Genomic DNA, 18251 nt, shown 5'->3' with positions numbered 1-18251 from the left:
AATAAGCCAGGCATGGTGGTGTGTGCCTGTAAGTCTGACCCGTTCAGGAGGCTGCGGTGGGAGGATCCCTTGCACCCAAGAGTTGGAGGCTGCAGTGAGCTATGATTGCACCTGCACTCCAGCCTGGGCAACTGAGTGAGACCCCGTCTGAAAAAAAAAAAAAAAAAAAAAAAAGGCAGCCAAAGGTAACCATCACTCACCCCCACAAACAGGCAGGTCCCCATTGCTACCTTATGGGGGAGTGTTGCCACCAGATTCCACTTGCCAGAACTGCACCATGGTCTCAGGGCAGGCTGCTGAGGGGCAGAACTCGAAACACAGCGATGAGTGAGTGATGCATTAAGGCCATGCTCCCAGGGGGTGCTGGAGTAAGAGAAGCAGGCCAAGGAAGGAGAGGAAGTCAAGTAGAGATACAGCCCCCAGCAAAATCCTGTAAGTGAGGCAGGGCTTGGTGGTTTACGCCCCTAATCCCAGTGCTTTGGGAGGCTGAGGCAGGAGGACTGCTTGATTCCAGGAGTTCAAGACCAGCCAGGGCAACATGTGAGACCCCCCCCCCATCTCTACAAAAAAACTTTTTTGTAATTAGCCAGGTGTGGTCCTGTAGACCCACCTACTCAGGAGGCTGAGGCAGGAGGATTGCTAGAGCCCAGGAGATTGAGGCTGCAGTGAGCTGAGATCACACCACTGCACTCCAGCCTGGTCAACGCAGAGAGACTAGAGCCTCAAATAAGTAAATAAATAGGGCTGGGTGCAGTGGCTCACGCCTGTAATCCCAGCACTTTGGGAGGCTGAGTCGGGCGGATCGTGAGGTCAGATCAAGACCATGCTGGCCATGATGAAACCTTGTCTCTACTAAAAATATAAAAATTATCTGGGCATCGTGGTGTGCACCTGTAATCCCAGCTACTCCAGAGGCTGAGGCAGAATTGCTTGAACTCGGGTGGCAGAGGTTGCAATGAGCTAAGATCGTGCCACTGCACTCCAGCCTGGGCAACAGTGTGAGACACTGTTTCAAATTTTTTTTAAAAGCCAGACATTGTGACATGCACCTGTAGTCCCAGCTACTGAGGAGGCTGAGGCAGGAGGACTGCTTGAGCCCAGGAGTCTGAGGCTGCAGTGTGAGACTCCAGCCTCGGCAGCACTCCAGTGGCAGCAACCACTGCACTCCAGCCTCGGCAGCAGAGTGAGACCCTCTCTCAAAAAAGAAAGAAATGAACCCCTGGCTAGGTACAGTGGCTCACACCTGTACTCCCTGCAGTTTGGGAGGCTGAGGTAAGAGGACTGCTTGAGCCTGGGAGTTTGAGACCAGCCTGGGGAAGAGTGAGACCTTGTCCATATAGAAAAAATAAAAATAAAAAATTACAGGTATGAGCCAGGTGCGGTGGCTCATGCCTGTAATTCTAGTGCTTTGGGAGGCGGAGTTGGGAGAATCACTTGAGTTCAAGAGTTTGAGACCAGCCTGGGAGAAAGAAAAGAGGGAAAGAGAGGAAAGAGAAGAAGGCAGGCAGGGAGGGAGGGAGAGAGAGTGGGAGGGAGGGGAAAAAAGGGAGGGAGGAAGAGAGAAAGAAAAGGAAGGAAGGGACAGAGGGAGGAAGGGAAAGGAAAAGAAAGGAAGTGGGAAGGGGAAAGGAAGGAAGGAAAGGAAAAAAAGGAAGCCCCATGGAAGGACACAAACTCCAGAGGTGAAAACACCAAGACAAGGACATTGTATTTCTGTATTTTATTTTTTGTTTCTGTTTCTCACTTACCAACACGTGTAAAATGTAGCAGGTGTGTTAGTAAAGGAGAAGCAGCTGGGGAGAGAGGGGCAGGAATTAAGCAGCCACACGTGAAGAGTCAGGTGGAGCAGGAAGTGACTGGGGGCAGAGGTGGCGGGTGGCCTCCTCCCCACCCCACCTTCCCACAAGGCACCAGCAACTGCTGCTGCTCATAGCCCCTGCCCCAGACGATTTGGTAAACGTGATAAAGAGCATTGCTCCCAATCCTTGTCCCAGACATTCTTTCCCCAGCCCCAAACATGGGGCAGGGTCTGCTCAGGCAGCCCTCCAAAGCCCCATAGCCTGACACAGGAGAAATATGCCCCAGTCTCCCCATGCCCGACCCTGGGTGGCATCTGAGAAGCACGAAGCTGGTGGAGTCGGGGGGCCACAGTGAGGCTACCCCAGAGCTCCTTCTGGGGGACCCTCCTTCCAGACTTTGGAGAGCTCTCCCAGAACACCCTCTGCTTCAGCCACAGGCTCTTATTCAAGAGGACATTAATGGGGACTGGGGAGACTGGGGGGCATGGCAGCAAAGGCCAAGAACCTGCCTCCAATGCCCACCAGAGCCCCTGGTTCCCTGGAGGGAAGGTTCCACCTTCCACCCAGAGCAGGACTTCCTGGCTTCGATTTGCACATTGACCCCATGAGCAGTCTGACCTGTGTGATGAACACAGGCGTTTTCATCAGAATTATACCCACCCTGATGAATTTTCATCCTAGAAAGTATTTTCAAGGCAAATGTCACTAAGGACGATTCAATGCCTTGATCAGTTTCTACATAGTGCAAACAAGTTTGCTTCCTCCCCGAATATCTCCTTGGGATCATTTTCACCAGGATTGAAGCTTTTTCCGTGTGTGTCTCACCACGTCTTTGATTCCCTGGTAGGTGTCCTGTCCTCGTCCAATGTCATTCACTGTCTTGCCACTGGGAGTTTTTCTTCTTTTGTAATATGTCCAGTTTTCCCAGGGGGGCAATTTTTGGCAGGCCTCTCAAAGAGCAGAGAAACATGTCCCGTGTGCTGTTTCAGCCCCAGTCTGCTTCTCTTTTGGCAGATTTTTTTTTTTTTTTTTTTTTTCCTGGCGGCGAATCTGTGAACCTTGGTATTTCTCAGGGAATCCGGGAATGATGATGAGGATGGAAGCCTTTTACTGCAGGGATATTCCAGGATGCCTCCAGCACCCACGAACCCTGATCGAGGAGCTTTTCAGGTGGAGGTGGGTGGGGGGGGGTCCCCTCCCGACCAGGCAGCCCTGATCATGGCCTCACAGTGCCTTGTCTGGGGGCGCAGTTGCCGCCGCAGCCTGGTCCGTGCGGGCTGGGCCGCTGAGGGCCGCAGGTCGCGAGGCGCGCAGCAGGCCGAGGCCTCGGGAGCGGCCCGCGCCGTGCAGCTGGCGCTCATGGCGGCGGATCTGCACCTTGTGTCGGAAGCGCTCGCCGCAGTCCTCACACACGTAGGGCCGCTCGCCCGAGTGCGTGCGCCGATGGCGCAGCAGGTTGGAGGAGACGCTAAAGCGCTTGCCGCAGTCCCCGCAGGCGTAGGGTCGCTCCCCCGTGTGCGTGCGCTGGTGCTGCACGAGCGCTGAGCTCTCGCTGAAGCGCTTGGCGCAGTAGGAGCAGGCGTAGGGTTTCTCACCGGTGTGGATGCGCTGGTGCGTCACCAGGTTCGAATGCTGCGAGAAGCCCTTGCCGCACTCCCCGCAGCGGTGTGGTCGCTCGCCGGTGTGCGTGGCCTGGTGGCGCACCAGGTCAGTGCTGCGGCTGAAGCCCTTGCCGCACTCCCCGCAGATGGTCGGCCGGTCTCGGGCGCGCCGCCGCCGCCGCTGCCGCGCGGGGGTCAGCGCCGCACTGCCCGCGGGGCCCGGGATGGCCACTACTGCCGGCGCGGCCACGGCGGGCAGCACCATGAGCTCCTGCAGCACCACGTAGCCCGGAGGGGCCACCACAACCGCGGATGGAGCCCCGGGAACCGCTGCTCCGCCGCCTCCTGCGGCTGGCACCAGTTCCAGCTGCAGCTCCGGCTGCACCGGGGTCAGCTCCAGCTGCACCTCTTGCTGCTGGGTGCACAGCTCCACCGGGGTCAGCTCCAGCTGCACCTCTTGCTGCTCCAGCTGCTGCTGCTCTAGCTGCTGCTGCTGCTCCAGCTGTTGCTCCAGCTGCTGCAGCTGCTCCTGCAGTTTCAGCTGCAGCTGCCGCTGCTCCTGCTGCCGCTCCAGCTCCTGCTGCCGCTCCAGCTCCTGCCGCTGCTGCTCCAGCTCCTGCTCGGACCCCAGGTCCACCGGCATGAGCTCCAGCTCCACCTCTTCCTCCTCCTCGGGCTCCAAGGGAGGAGGCTGCAGCTGCTGCTGTTGTAACTGTTCCTCCTGTTGCTGCAGCAGCTGTTGCTCTTGCACTTGCTGCCGTAGCTGTTCCTGCTGCTGCAACACCTGTGGTTCTTGTGCTTGCTGCGGCTGCAACTGCTCCTGCTGCTGCTCTTGCACTGGCTGTGGCTGTGGCTGTTGCTGCTGGTATATTAGCTGCAGTTCTGGTTTCAGTTCCTGATGGTGCATGGATGGGTGTTTTTCCTGTAGTTGAGACAGCTGCTGGTGCCTATCTTGCTGCTGCTGCTGCAGTTCTGGGTGTGGCTGTGGCTGTTGAAGCTCCTCATGCTGCTGCAGCTCAGGCTGCTGTTCTGACTGCTGCAGTGGCAACTCCCATTGTCCTGGCTGGGCTTCCTCAGCGATTTCACTGGCCCCCACCAGGGCTGAGACTGCTGGCCGCTGTGGACTGCTGCTCCCCTCCTGAGGCTCTTCCTCCTCCTGACTCTCGCTCCCACCACTGCCACCTGTAGAAGAAATGGCAGGAAGCCAGGAGAGAAAGATCTACAGGAAGCTCTCTGGTCCAGACCCCAGGACCTGCCTCTTAACCTGCCCTTAAAGACACACTAACACACTCTTAGCAGGAGCCCAAAAGTGCTGGATCAAGTAACAATAGCAGCCCAGCACAAACTAAAATGCTGCAGGGGAGGGGGGTGGCTTTGAAATGTGCCCAGGTAGCCAGGTGTGGTGGCTCATGCCTGTAATCCCAGCACTTTGGGAGGCCAAGGTTGGCAGATCATGAGGCCAGGAGATCAAGACCATCCTGGCCAACATGGAAAAACCCCATCTCTACTTAAAAAAATATATATACAAAAATTAGCCAGATGTGGCAGTGCATGCCTGAAATCCCAGCTACTCGGAAGGCTGAGACAGGAGAAATGCTTGAACCTGGGAGGCGGAGGTTACAGTGAGCCGTGATCCTGCCACTGCACTCCAGCCTGGGTGATGAGTGAGACTCCATCTCAAGAAAAAAAAAAAAAAATGCCCAGGTAGCCAGGCACAGTGGCTCATGCTTGTAATCCCAGTACTTTGGGGCCGAGGCAGGTGGATTGCCTGAGCTCAGGACTAATTTGCTCAGGAGTTTGAAACCAGCCTGGGCAACATGCCAAAACCCCATCTCTACTAAAATCACAAAAAATTAACCAGGCATGGTGGTGGGTGCCTGTAGTCCCAACTATTCAAGCGGCTGAGGCAGGAGAATCTCGAACCCAGGAGGTGGAGGTTGCAGTGAACTAAGATAGCACCACTGCACTCCAGCCTAGGCAAAAAAGGAAGGGAGGAAGGGGAGGGAGGGAAGGAGGGAGGGAAGGAGGGAGGGAGGGAGGGAGGGAGGGAGGGAGGGAGGAAGGAAGGAAGGAAGGAAGGAAGGAAGGAAGGAAGGAAGGAAGGAAGAAGGGCGGGTGGACCCAGGGGACTGCTGGTGATCTCCCTCTGGACCCCAGCCCCCTGATCCCTCCTTGGAGCCTCCCTTTACACAGGCTCCATGCTCTGATCTTGACACTGACACCAGCAGGGGTGCCAGGGGCTCCCACACCATCCCCTGAGAAGGCTTCTGTGCTTAATCTCCCTCCAGTGGAAACCACTGAACCACTCCAGGCCAAACCATCAATCCCATGCTGAACTCCGACCGCAGTTTACAGCCACACCTTAAATAAATGAAACTCCCCTTCTCTGTAAAGAATAGAGCATTCTAGAAAGCTGCCTGGAAGTGTTACAAGTAGTTTCCCCAAATCACCAAAGGGTCAGAGAGGCCACTAGGTTCCAGGTGGGAAGTCCTCAGTTCAGAACCTAACTCTACCAGTCATCAGGTATACAACCTCCGCAGGCTCACAGCCCCATCTCTAAAATAGCTCAGTGATACCCACACCATCCGCTTGAAGAGTGACACAGGGAGAGCCCTGGCACAGTCCTTGGATCCTGATAGATGCCTGAAAATTCCCTCTCTCTGCAGGTTGGTTTGCAAAGTAATGAAAAATACCAAGGAGACTGGGAGTGTTTTAGATTGTCATTCAGGATTAAAAATGACTAACTCGGCTGGGCGTGGTGGCTCATGCCTGTAATCTCAGCACTCTGGGAGGCTGAGGCAGGTAGATCACCTCAGATCAAGAGTTTGAGATCAGCGCGACCAAAATGGCAAAACCCTGTCTCTACTAAAAATACAAAATTAGGCTGGGTGTGGTGGCTCACGCCTGTAATCCCAGAACTTTGGGAGGCCAAAGTGGGAGGATTACCTGAGTTCAAGAGTTCGAGACTACCCTGGCCAACCTGGTGAAACCCTGTCTCTATTAAAAAAAAAAAAAAAAAAAAAAACAAATTAGCTGGGTGTGGTGGTACGCGCCTATAGTCCCGGCTACTTGGGAGGCTGAGGCAGAGAATTGCTTGAACCAAGGAGGCGGAGGTTGCAGTGAGCCAAGATCACACCACTGCACTCCAGCCTGGGCAACAGAGTGAGACTCTATCTCAAAAAAAAAAAAAGAGGACTTCTCCCAGCCTTACTGACCAATTGGACAACCTCTAAGAACTTCAGCTTCCTCCTCTTTAAAAGAAGCTAAATACTTTCCAGGTACATCAGTGGAATTCAGGTAAATGTAGAGACGCAGCCATGTGTGGGACAGAGTGAGCCCTGCACAAACAGCACCACTCCATTACCACGCTTCTCTTTCTGTGCCGTGTCCACCCTGAGTTTCTTGTTTTGAGTGTTACTATTGGGCTATTGGAAAATCCTAATTCTTCTTTTCAATGTGACCCAAGGAGGTGTTCTCCATTCTTAAATCTGATTTTAACATCTCTTTTCCCTATAGTGTCATATGTTTTCCATTTTGTAATGGAAGGCAATGGTTTAATTTATAAGTTTGTTTTCTGGCCACTTTTCCAGGAATATATTAATTTAATAAAACCAAGGGATGGCCAGGTGTGGTGGCTCACGCCTATAATCTTTACAGGTGTGAGCACTTTGGGAGGCCGAGGTGGGCAGATCACCAGGTCAGAGATCGAGACCATCCTGGCCAACATACTGAACCCCGTCTCCACTAAAATACAAAAAATTAGCCAGGTGTGGTGGCCCATGCCTGTAGCCTCAGCTACTTGGGAGACTGAGGCAAGGGAATCACTTGAACGTGGGTGGCGGAGGTTGCCATGAGCCAAGATTGAGCCACTGCACTCCAGCCTGGCAAGAGAGTAAGACTCTGTCTCAAAAAAAAAAAAACAAGAGATATGGTGAAACCCATCTCTACTAAAAATACAAAAATTACTGGGTGTGGTGGCATGTACCTGTGGTCCCAGCTACTCAGGATGCTGAAACTGGAGAATTGCTTGAACCCAGGAGGTGGAGGTTGCAGTGAGCCAAGACTGAGCCACTGCACTCCAGCCTGGGTGACAGAGTAAGACTCCATCTTAAAAACAAAAACAAAAAAACACCTCAGCAGGGAGATCTGTATGCATATAATTTCCTCTAGTAAAATATTCCTACTAACCTTTGCTTAGGCTAATGAATCCATGAGCATGTTTTTCACAGACATTCACACTGACTGGGGGAAAGCATGTGGTAGAAGAAGACAAGGTGAAAACTGTCCCCCCAGCAAGTCCAATGTCACATGGACACTCCCTTCTCCCATCCCTGCTGGGAGCAATGGGGCAGATCATGCCTCGGTGTGAATCTCCTCCTTCCTGGTGCAGTCTTGACCACAGGCCACTCTGACTCCTTGGGGCAGCAATTTCAGTGTTTGTTTTTTGTTTTGTTTTGTTTTACTATTGTTGTTTTTGAGACAGGGTCTCGCTCTTGTCACCCAGGCTGGAATACAGTGGCACAATCTCAGCTCACTGTAGCCTCAGCCTCCCAGGTTGAAGTGATCCTCCCATCTCAGCCTCCTAAGTGGCTAGGACTACAGGTACACACCACCATGCCTGGCCAATTTTTAAAAAATTTTTGTAGAGACGGGGTTTTGCCACACTGCATAGGCTGTTCTCATGTGAGTCACCGAGCTCTGGCCCCTTGCCTCGCCCACCTGCCTTGGCCTCCCAAAGTGCTCACACCTGTAAAGGTGTGATCCATCGAGCCAGACCCCAGCATTTTTAATGAAGGCATTTTAGTAAACATCTAGTTCAATGTTCATGGGTATACCTTCTCAAGGTTTTGTCAGTTAAATTTCCAAGTCAGAAGGGTTTTCCTTTTTTCTTTTTTCTTTCTTTTTTTTTTTTTTTTGAGACAGACTCTCACTCTGTCACCAAGGCTGGAGTACAGTAGCATGATCCTGGCTCACTGCAACCTCTGCCTCCCAGGTTCAAGTGATTCTTCTGCCTCAGCCTCCCAGGTAGCTAGGATTACAGGTACCCACCAGAGCTGGCTAGTTTTTGTATTTTTAGTAGAGACGACGTTTCACCATGCTGGCCAGGCTGGTCTTGAACTCCTGGCCTCAAGTGATCTGCCCACCTCAGCCTCCCAAAGTGGTGGAATTACAGGATGAACCACCACACCTGGCCAGAAGGATCCTTCTTGACTTCACACGTCCCCATCCCACCCCTGCAATTCCCTTGGTCCTTTTCATGCTCTGTCCCACCCTGCCCCAGCCCCCCACTCAGCACACTTAAAGCACAGAATGGAAACTAGCTCTCATGAGCGTGGTCACCAAAGAAGGTTTTCCCAGAGTGGGTCCCAGAGGAAGAGGCCTTGGGAGATTCTACAGTACCACATCTGCCCCGGGGCATCAGGTAGAGAAAAACAGATGTGAGCAGAGGTCAAGGGAAAGTGGACAAGCTTAAGAAGCCACCAGAGAGAAGAATCCACAGAGCCAACATCTGAGGCGGGAGGGACAGGAAGAGAGCCTATCAGTGCCTGAATCCAATCTAGGAAATTGAATGGAAATTGAGTCAGGAGCTGAGGCGAGGTAGGAAGATTGTGGAGGCTCCCTGGCTGCCAGGAAAACACAGCAATAAATTCCAGCCAGTATGAGTCCAGTCAGTCAGTACACATATGGGGGCCAGGGAGCCCCTCATCAGCCTGGCCTCAGCCTGCCTGACACAGCCACTTTGGAAAATCTCAAGGCAGAGCTGCCGGTGTTACTCAGCACAGCTGAGGTTGGCTGGTATGAGTCCATGCGGCCTGCCCATCACCCTTGGGCCTCTTTCTGCCACAGCAGGCAGCCATGGGGCTCTGTCAAGGGATTCCCCCCACCAGGCCCTCACCTGAGAGGGTGTCAGGCCCTGGGCCGCCATCTTCAAGACATCGAAGTTCCAGCACGAAGGTCTCGGTGGCTGGCCCCACCTCCATCCTGGCGGTCAGACCCAGATTCCCCGGAGTCGGCTGTGCTGAGAGAAAGGAAGGAGGTGGTTCAGATGGGCTGGCGTGCTTGGAGCCCCGCCAGGTGGCACAGACCCTCCACCTCTGCCTCCGACCACCCAGAGCAGTCAGCTTCACCCCTGCTGCAACTACAGGACCATCCAGGCCACAACGAAGACCAGGGAGTCTGGGAGGCCTGAAGGCTCAGGGTCAGGAAGGTGGCACTGCATGAGACCCTGTTCCTGCACAAAGGCAGGGCTGTCTCTCCTGATGCTTCACAGGGGGACAAAGAGCGGGGTAGCCCCGCTGAGACACAACTGTGGGTATCAGCCCTTCACAAGGGAGGGAAGCTGGAGTCACTAAAAGACATTCAGGGTAGGGGGCTCTGGGGCCAAAGAGAGACTGTCCATCAATAATTTGTCTCCTTCAATTCTTTTTTGACATAGGGTCTTTCTCTGTCACCCAGGCTAGAGTGCAGTGGTACGATCTCTGCTCACTGCAACCTCCGCCTCCTGGGTTCAAGCGATTCTCCTGCCTCAACCGCCTAAGTAGCTGAGGCTACAGGTGCGCGCCATCAAGCCCTGTTGTTATGTTATGTTTTCTTATATTGTAGACAATGTTGCCCAAGGCTGGTCTCGAACTCCTGGTCTCAGGCGATCCTCCTGCCTCGGCCTCCCAAAGTGTTGAGATTACAGGAGTGAGTCACCGCGCGCCGGCCCCTTTCAATTCTATTGCCTCCCTAGCCTGCTCTGACAAGGCCACTAGCAGGCCACGTGTATCAGGTGCCACCCCAGCTCCCCGGCAAGGCAGGTGTCCAGAGCACTGTCACCCACTGCCTGGCCCTGTGCCCAGGTGCTCCTGAGCGTCCGCCCTCTCCCCTAAACAGGCCAACTCAAGACCCCTCTAGCCTCGCGACATCCAGTCCAAACCCTCTCGAGGGTCACGTCCCTGGTGGCCTCACCTGGTGGAGCATTTCCTGCTCCCGGGGCAGCCTCTGCGCTAGGGGAGGTGTGGTCAGCAGAGGCTGCGAGGTGAAGGCCACTGCGTGCAGCCCGCTCCTTCCGGAGGCGCCTCCATCCAGAAAGAGCCGGGAGGCGCCGGGGCACCCCAGAGGCTATCTGGACACTCGGGAGGGTCCGTGCGGTCTGGGCTTCCAAGGTCGCCCTGGGCCAAGGAAAGGGGCCGAGAGGAGCGGGCGAGCAGAAGTTGGCGGAGACTCTCGGGTGGGGGCCGGGGCGGGAGGCAGCGCCTCGAATCCAGCGCGGAGCTCAGGGCCGGCCCCGCGGGACCGTGGCGGGCAACCGGGTCCAGGCCGGCGCCCGGGGTCGGCACTGCGGGGTGGCCCAGCCTGGGGTCGGCGGCGGCCAGGCGACGCGGGTCCTCGGGGGCTACAGGTGCCCGGAACCCGCGGGCGGCCTGGGCCGGGCCGCGCGGGGGCCGGGGCGGGGAGGGGAGGAGGGGGGCGGGCGCAGCGGCCGGGCCGGGTCCCGCTGGGCTCGCCCGCCCTCCCGGGAGTGCGTCCGTGCGGCCGCGGGCCGGGCCGGGGGCGCGGGCGCGGGGGCCGGCACAGGAAGTCCCCCCGGCATCCGCATCCTGTCCCCCGCCCCTGCCGCCCGCCGCGCCCCCGCGCCCCCGCGCCCCGGCCCCGCCGCCGCCGCCGCCGCCGCCGCCGCCGCTCTAGGCAGCCGCAGCTCGGTGAGCTTAACCCTTCCCGGCCCGGCCACTCACCCGGCCCGGGGGACACGATGCGGCGGCCCCTGGGGCGTCCCGGGCCGGCCAGTGCCGAGCGCAGCGCGCGCTGTGCCGCATCCCCGCTGCGCGTGTCCGCGCGCCACGGTTGGCGACTGTCGCTGCCTGGGTGTCTGGGTGGGGGGTGCCCAGCCGGATTCCTGCAACACCCTGGAGGACAGGCGTGGCTTCGGGACTTCCCTGGGGTACAAATTGTGGCCAATTAGCACTCAATTCGTTGGCACTCAGAGCGGGAGGGAGTGGGCGCCATCCGATCCCGGCCCCAGCAGGGCCTGGAGAGTCCACCCAGGTCCGCACCTTGGAGCCCTCCTCTTGGACCCCTGGACTGGGGAGGGGAGGGCAGGCCAGTAGGGAATGTGTGCCCCCCTCCCCCGTTCGGGTATTGTGACCTGCATAGATCAAATGGGGCCACCTTGGAGAACTGGCAGAGCTGGAATCCTCCCTCCCAGCGCCCCTGCCGCCTTCCCCTAGCCACAAGGCTGGTGGTCAGGCCCTCCCACCTCCCCCACCCTCGCCTTTTCCGGACTTTGCCAGCTGCTTCCTGCCTGGGTAGGGGTCTTCTCCAAGGAAAGCCTTCCCTAACCCCGTCTTTAAGTTCCACCACCTAACTTTACTGTCCTCGGAGCACAAACCTCTCTAACCTGGAGAATTCAAATTCAAATTAGGATGTTCAAATTCTTTAGAAAAACCCAAAGATCTGGGGACAGGGCATGGTAGTTCACGCCTGTAAACCCAGCTCTTTGGGAGGATCACTTGAGGCTGGTAGTTTGAGATCAGCTTGGTCAACATAGCAAGACCCCATCTCTACAAAAAATGTTTTAAAATATTAGCTGGGCTACTAAAAAGTAGCCTGTAGTCCCAACTACTTGGGAGGCCAAAGTGGGTGGACCACTTGAGCCCCGGAGGAGGTCAAGGAAGGCTTCAGTGAGCTATGATTGCACCACTGCACGCCAGCCTGGGTGACAGAGCGAAACCCTGTCTCCATCTAAAAACAAGCAAACACACCGGGCATGGTGGCTCACACCTATAATCCCAGCATTTTGGGAGGCCGAGGTGGGCAGATCACCTGAGGTCAGGAGTTCAAGTCCAGCCTGACCAACATGGAGAAACTTCATCTCTACTAAAAATACAAAATTAGCTGGGCATGGTTGTGGGTGCCTGTAATCCCAGCTACTCAGGAGGCTGAGGCAGAAGAATCGCTTGAACCCAGGAGGCGGAGTTTTCAATGAGCAGAGATTGCACCATTGCACTCCAGCCTGGGCAACAAGAGCAAAACTCCATCTCAAAAAAAAAACAAAAACAAAAAATCCAAAGATCTGGTGATCTGGGGTGTAGTAGGAATGCCCCCCACACGAGCCCTCAGGGTGCACAGTCTCCTCCCTTCATCCTGTCTCTGGGCTCACACTGCTGTGACACAGGTGGCCACCTTGTCCTGTTTTTGGAATCTCTCTGGCCCCCACAGGCACTGGAGTTCAAGGCTTCCCCTCTCTGGTTCTTACCTGAAAACCCAGCACTCTGGTGGCTTCCGCCCCAGGCTAGAACAAGTACAGCAAGAACCTGGCTTTGGAGCAGAGTCATCTGGGGTCATGGGACCTTTCTGCAGCCAGGTAACTGCAGGTAAATGACTGCCTTGGATCTGTGAAGGGGAGATGGCAGCCTGCTAGGCAGGATAAGCATGAACAGACAGAGGAGCAGATGAGGAGGATAAGACCAGGGGTTTAAGATAAGGGCAGGTGTGCACCTGCCTCCTCTTGCCTCCTGCAAGACCTTGTACCTTGAGGGGCCCCTCCCTCTTCAGGTGTTTAGCCTTTCCTTCTGCTGGCTTCTATCTGGCAGCATTTACACATCCTCAGGGCTCTCCCTTCTTAAAAACATGCTACCCTGGCCAGATGCAGTGGTTTATGCCTGTAATCCCAGCACTTTGGGAGGCCAAGACAGGAGGATCGTGTGAGCTCTGGCTTTGGAGGCTGCAGTGAGCCATGATCATGCCACCGCACTCCAGCCTGGGCAACAGAGCAAGATTCTGTCCATAAAATAGAAAAAAGCTACCCACGCCGGGCATGGTGGCTCATGCCTATAATCCTAGTACTTTGGGAGGCCAAGGTGGGTGAATTATCTGAGGTCAGGAGTTCAAGACCAGCCTGATCAACATGGCGAAACCCTGTCTCTACTAAAAATACAAAAAAATTAGCCAGGCGTGGTGGTGCATGCCTGTAATCCCAACTACTTGGGAGGTTAATGAAGGAGAATCACTTGAACCTGAAGTGCAGGTTGCAGTGAGCTGAGAGCTTGCCACTGCACGTCGGGAGCGAGATTCCATCTCAAAAAAAAATAAAATAAAGAGCCACCCGCTTCTCCCTCCTGCCCTTGACAGCCAAACATTTTCTGCCATATTCTCATCTGCCCATCCTTCCTTCTATTCTCTGACGTGGCCTCACCCCAGCCAGGCAACTCCCCCTGATGTCACCTGCAATGTCCATATCACTAAACCCTCATTACGTTTGGCCTCTGGGCAGTATGAGACACTTCTGCCATCATGTCCAGGGAGAAACACCTTGGCTCCCCTTCCTCTTGGTCCCTTCTCTGACACCTTGTAGGCTGTGCTTCCCTGCCAGGCTCATGCTCACTTCTGCACCACAGACGATTCCCACCCAGTCCACACACAGTTCCTCCCACTGAGCTTTTTGTTGTTTTTGAGACAGGTTCTCACTCCCATTGCCCAGGTTAGAGTGCAGTGGCACAATCACAGCTCATTGCAACCTCAACTTCCCAGGCTCAGGTGAACCTCCCACCTCAGCCTCCCAAGTAGCTAGGACTACAGGCATGTACCACCACATCCAGCTAATGTATTTTTTCGTAGAGATGGGGTCTCCCTATGTTGCCCAGCCTAGTCTTGAACTCCTGGCCTCAAGCCATCCTCCCACCTCAGCCTCCCAAAATGCTGGGATTATAGGCATGAGCCACCACACCTGGCTATAATATTTATTTTATTTTATTTATTTATTTTTGAGATGGAATGTTGCTCTGTCACCCAGGCCAGAGTGCAGTGGTGCAATCTCGGCTCACTGCAACCTCCACCTCCCAGGTTCAAGTGATTCTCCTGTCTCAGCCTTCTGAGTAGCTGGGATTACAGGTTTACACCACCATGCCCGGCTAATTTTTGTATTTTTAGTAGAGACAGGGTTTCACCATGTTTGCCAGGCCGGTCTCGAACTCCTGACCTCAAGTGATGTACCCGCGTCAGCCTCCCAAAATGCTGGGATTACAGGCGCGAGCCACCATGCCCAGCCCCAGCTAGAATATTTTAATCTTTTTTTTTCTCACTCTGTTGCCCAGGCTGGAGTGCAATGGCGTGATCTCGGCTCACTGCAACCTCACCTCTAGGGTTCAAATGATTCTCCTCCCTCAGCCTCCCAAGTATCTGGGATTACAGGCATGTGCCACCATGCCCAGCTAATTTTTTGTATTTTTAGTAGAGACGGGGTTTCACCATGTTGGCCAGGCTGGTCTCGAACTCCTGACCTTGTGATCTGCCTACCTCAGCCTCTCACAGTATTGGGATTACAGGCCTGAGCCACTGCGCCCAGCCTAGAGTCTTTTAATAAGCCTTCCCACATCCTCCTTTGGCTCTATAAATAACTCAACTTTCCACCTGGTCAATCTGGTCAAGAAGACATTTGCTTCACTGTTTCCTGGGGGCGTCCCTCCAGGGGCTTCCTCCCTGTGGATTCACCTGGGCAAGCTGCTCTTGGCGCTGCTGCCCGCTGTCAATTTGGGACCCGCGCCCCCGCTCCTCCCATCGCCATCCTTCTGGGACTTGCCTTTGTTTTCCTTACACTCTCTCATACTAATCCCTGTTTACTCACACCATGTCTGTCTCTTTCTTATATTATTATTTTTTTTTTGAGTCAGGGTCTTGCTCTGTTGCCCAGGCTGGAGTGCAGTGGTGCCATCATGGCTCACTGCAGCCTGGAATTCCTGGGCTCAAGTGATCTTCCTGTCTCAGCTTTCCAACATGCTGGAATTACAGGTGTGAGCCATGGTGCTTGGCCAAAGTCTTTATTCTCACATTAGATTGACTATGGATTATAGATTGGCAATTGTCTCCCCTAGGAATGTTAAAGGCACTTTTGTGTGTGTGTGGTTTTTGGTTTTTTATCTGAGACAGAGTCTCACTCTGTCTTCTAGGCTGAAGTGCAGAGGTGCGATTATAGCTCACTGCAGCCTCGACATCCTGGGCTCAAGCAATCCTCCTACCTTAGTCTCCTGAGTAGCTGGGACTACTCACCCACCTTGCCTGGCTGATTTTTTATAGAGATAGGATCTCGCTATGTTGCCCAGGCTGAGACCTCAAACTCCTGGCTCAAGCTGTCCACCAACATTGGCTCCCAAAGCGCTGGCATTATGGCGTGAACCAAGCCATCACGTCCAGCCTAAAACAGTTTCATTGCATTTTAGCTTCCAGAGTTGCTAGTGGAGAACTCCAGTGCCATTTGGATTCTTGATCCTTTGCGCCTGAGAGGAAAAGCTGATGGGCCAGGAGCAGGTGCAGGTGCCTTAAAGGGGAGTGGAATGAGGCAGACTTAGAGCTGTTCCCAGATGGCAGCTGAGGGGCTGCAGGAAGTCTGTCTCCTCCTGGAGATAGTGGAAAAGGTTTGGATTCTGCTCTGGGGAGGAGCAGCAAGCTAGGGAGAAGCACTGCAGTGAGCATCGATTATGCTGCCCTTCATTTTGGTGGAGCATATTCTCGAGTGTCCTTCCCTAGAAATGCTTGCATTCTCTGAATATAACAAAAAGGAAAATAAAAATTATTTATGTATTTTGAGATTGAGTCTTGCTCTGTCACCCAGACTGGAGTGCAGTGTGCAGTGGCGTAATCTCAGCTGACTGCAACCTTCACCTCCCAGGTTCAAGCAATTCTCTGCCTCAGCCTCCGGAGTAGCTGGGATTATGGGTGCGTGCCACCACACCCGGCCAATTTTTTTTTATTTTTAGTAGAAGACGGGGTTTCACCATCTTGGTCAGGTTGGAGTTCAAGAACTCATGATCCACCTGCCTCGATCTGACAAAGTGCTGGGATTACAAGCGTGAGCCACCGTGCCCAGCCAAATATTAAAATTTTTAAAAATGGAAAGCATGCTTTGGCGCTGCCCTAGCATGCAAATGTCAGGTGTTACTGTTCAGGTCAAACCCCCAGTAAACGCCATCAAATGTTCCAGGACAGGGAAGTGTGTTGCCAGATGTCACAGCTCACACCAGTAATCCCAGCACTTTGGGAGGCCAAGGTGGATGGATTACTTGAGGCCAGGAGTTTGAGACCATCCAGGCCAACATGGCAAAACCCATCCCTACTAAAAATACGAAAATTAGCTGGGCATGGTGGCAGGCACTTGTAATTCCAGCTTTCAGGAGGGTAAAGCAGGAGAATCGCTGGAACTCAGGAGGTGGAGTCTGCAGTGAGCCAAGATCGCACCACTGCCCTCCAGACTGGGTGACAGAGTGAGACTATGTCAAAATCCAAACAACTAATCAAGGTATCCACTGCAGTGACCCAGAACCACGTGTCCTCTGATGTTAAAGCTCTGAATTAAGACAGAAAGAATGAGGGTTGCCAGGACCCCAGTGTGGGGCAGTTCCATCTGATGGCATTGGTGTCCTCCAAGCAAAATCTCAGTGTTCATTTGCTGAGGCTTAGATTGAACTGGGGCTTCCTGAGGCTCCTCTGACACCATCTTGAAGTGCTGGTAGCCATGCAGGCTGGGACTTTTGACAACCTCAAGTCAGATGCCTTGGACCACGCCTGTAATCCCAGCCACTTTGGGAGGCTGAAGTGAGAGGATCACTTGAGCGTAGGAGTTTGAGAACTACCCTGGGCAACATGGTGAAATCCCAAAGTGTTGGGATTACAGGTGTGAGCCACCTCACCCGGCCTGAAGTGTACATGTTAAATGGATGAACTAGGTATGTGAATCATATCTTAATAAAACCACAACTTTAAAAACAACAGTGCAGCAAAAATCCTTTGTCATCCCTTTTTGTTTCTAGATTTGCTGGGTCACAGGGCCATTCTGCATTTTTTTGGGGGGGGATACGGAATTTCGCTCTTGTTACCCAGGCTGGAGTGCAATGGCACAATCTCGGCTCACCACAACCTCTGCCACCTGGGTTCAAGCTATTTTCCTGCCTCAGCCTCCTAAGTAGCTGGGATTACAGGTATGTGCCACCACACCCAGCTAATTGTGTATTTTTAGTAGAGACGGGGTTTCTCCATGTTGGTCAGGCTGGTCTCGAACTCCTGACCTCAGATGATCCACCCGCCTCGGTCTCCCAAAATGCTGGAATTACAGGCGCCCACTACCACGCCTGGCCAATTTTTGTATTTTTAGTAGAGACGGGGCTTCACTATATTGTCCAGGCTGGTCTTGAACTCCTGACCTTGTGATCCACCCGCCTTGGCCTCCCAAAGTGCTGGGATTACAGGTGTTGAGCCACCACTCCCAGCCTACATTTTTAATAGGTTGTTTTAATTACTCACACACTACTCAATGTACCAGCCAGGGGAGTCTGGTACGTTGCTTTATTTCCCACATTTTTTTTTCTTTTTTATTGTGGAAGAACCATCTTGGGTCTGAGAGGAGCGGAGACATATCTCACCTCTGGAAAGTTTTGGTGCAGGCCACTTTCTGAGATGGAGCTGCAAGGGCCCAACTGGTAAGAGAGTGTCTCAAACATGGAAACAACATGAGAGGTTCTTTTCCATCCTTTTCTTTTCAAAACAAGGTCTTGCTATGCTGCGCAGGTTGGAATGCCATAGTGTGCTCACAGCAGCCTCCAAGTCCTGGCTCAAGCGATTCTCCTGCTTCAGCCTCCCCAGTAGCTGGGACTACAAGTGCACATCACCACGCCTGGCTAATTTCTGTATTTTTAGACGAGGTTTCACCATGTTGGCTGGGCTGGTCTTGAACTCTTGAACTCAGGTGATCTGCCTGCCCCGGCCTCCCACAGTGCTGGGATTACAGGTGTGAGCCACCATGGCTGCCCAATTTTTCTTTTTCTTTTTTTTTTTTTTTTTTTTGAGACAGAATCTCACTGTCACCCAGGCTGGAGTGCAG

General features: G+C 53.9%; 1 protein-coding gene across 4 annotated transcripts; it reads right to left on the bottom strand.

Annotated features, from left to right (window-relative positions):
- Positions 1 to 2692: 2692 nt before the first annotated feature.
- On the bottom strand, positions 2693 to 11254 carry ZNF853 (zinc finger protein 853). Of its 4 annotated transcripts, none has more exons than XM_078357813.1 (3): positions 11119 to 11254; positions 9297 to 9419; positions 2693 to 4582 (listed from the first exon to the last, which is right to left on the bottom strand). In XM_078357813.1, the coding sequence occupies exons 2-3, from the start codon at positions 9379 to 9381 to the stop codon at positions 3024 to 3026; spliced, it is 1644 nt and encodes a 547-aa protein (XP_078213939.1). In that variant the 5' UTR covers positions 9382 to 9419; positions 11119 to 11254; the 3' UTR covers positions 2693 to 3023. The 4 variants fall into 4 exon arrangements, with proteins under 4 accessions (XP_078213939.1, XP_035138987.1, XP_017822361.1 ...); XM_035283096.3 differs by having other exon boundaries at positions 9297 to 9414; XM_017966872.4 differs by lacking the exon at positions 11119 to 11254 and adding an exon at positions 10352 to 10938.
- Positions 11255 to 18251: the final 6997 nt, after the last annotated feature.

This window comes from Callithrix jacchus, chromosome 2 (genome assembly GCF_049354715.1).
Source record: "Callithrix jacchus isolate 240 chromosome 2, calJac240_pri, whole genome shotgun sequence".
Lineage (NCBI taxonomy): Eukaryota > Metazoa > Chordata > Mammalia > Primates > Cebidae > Callithrix > Callithrix jacchus.
This window is presented reverse-complemented; position numbering and strand designations above follow the sequence as displayed.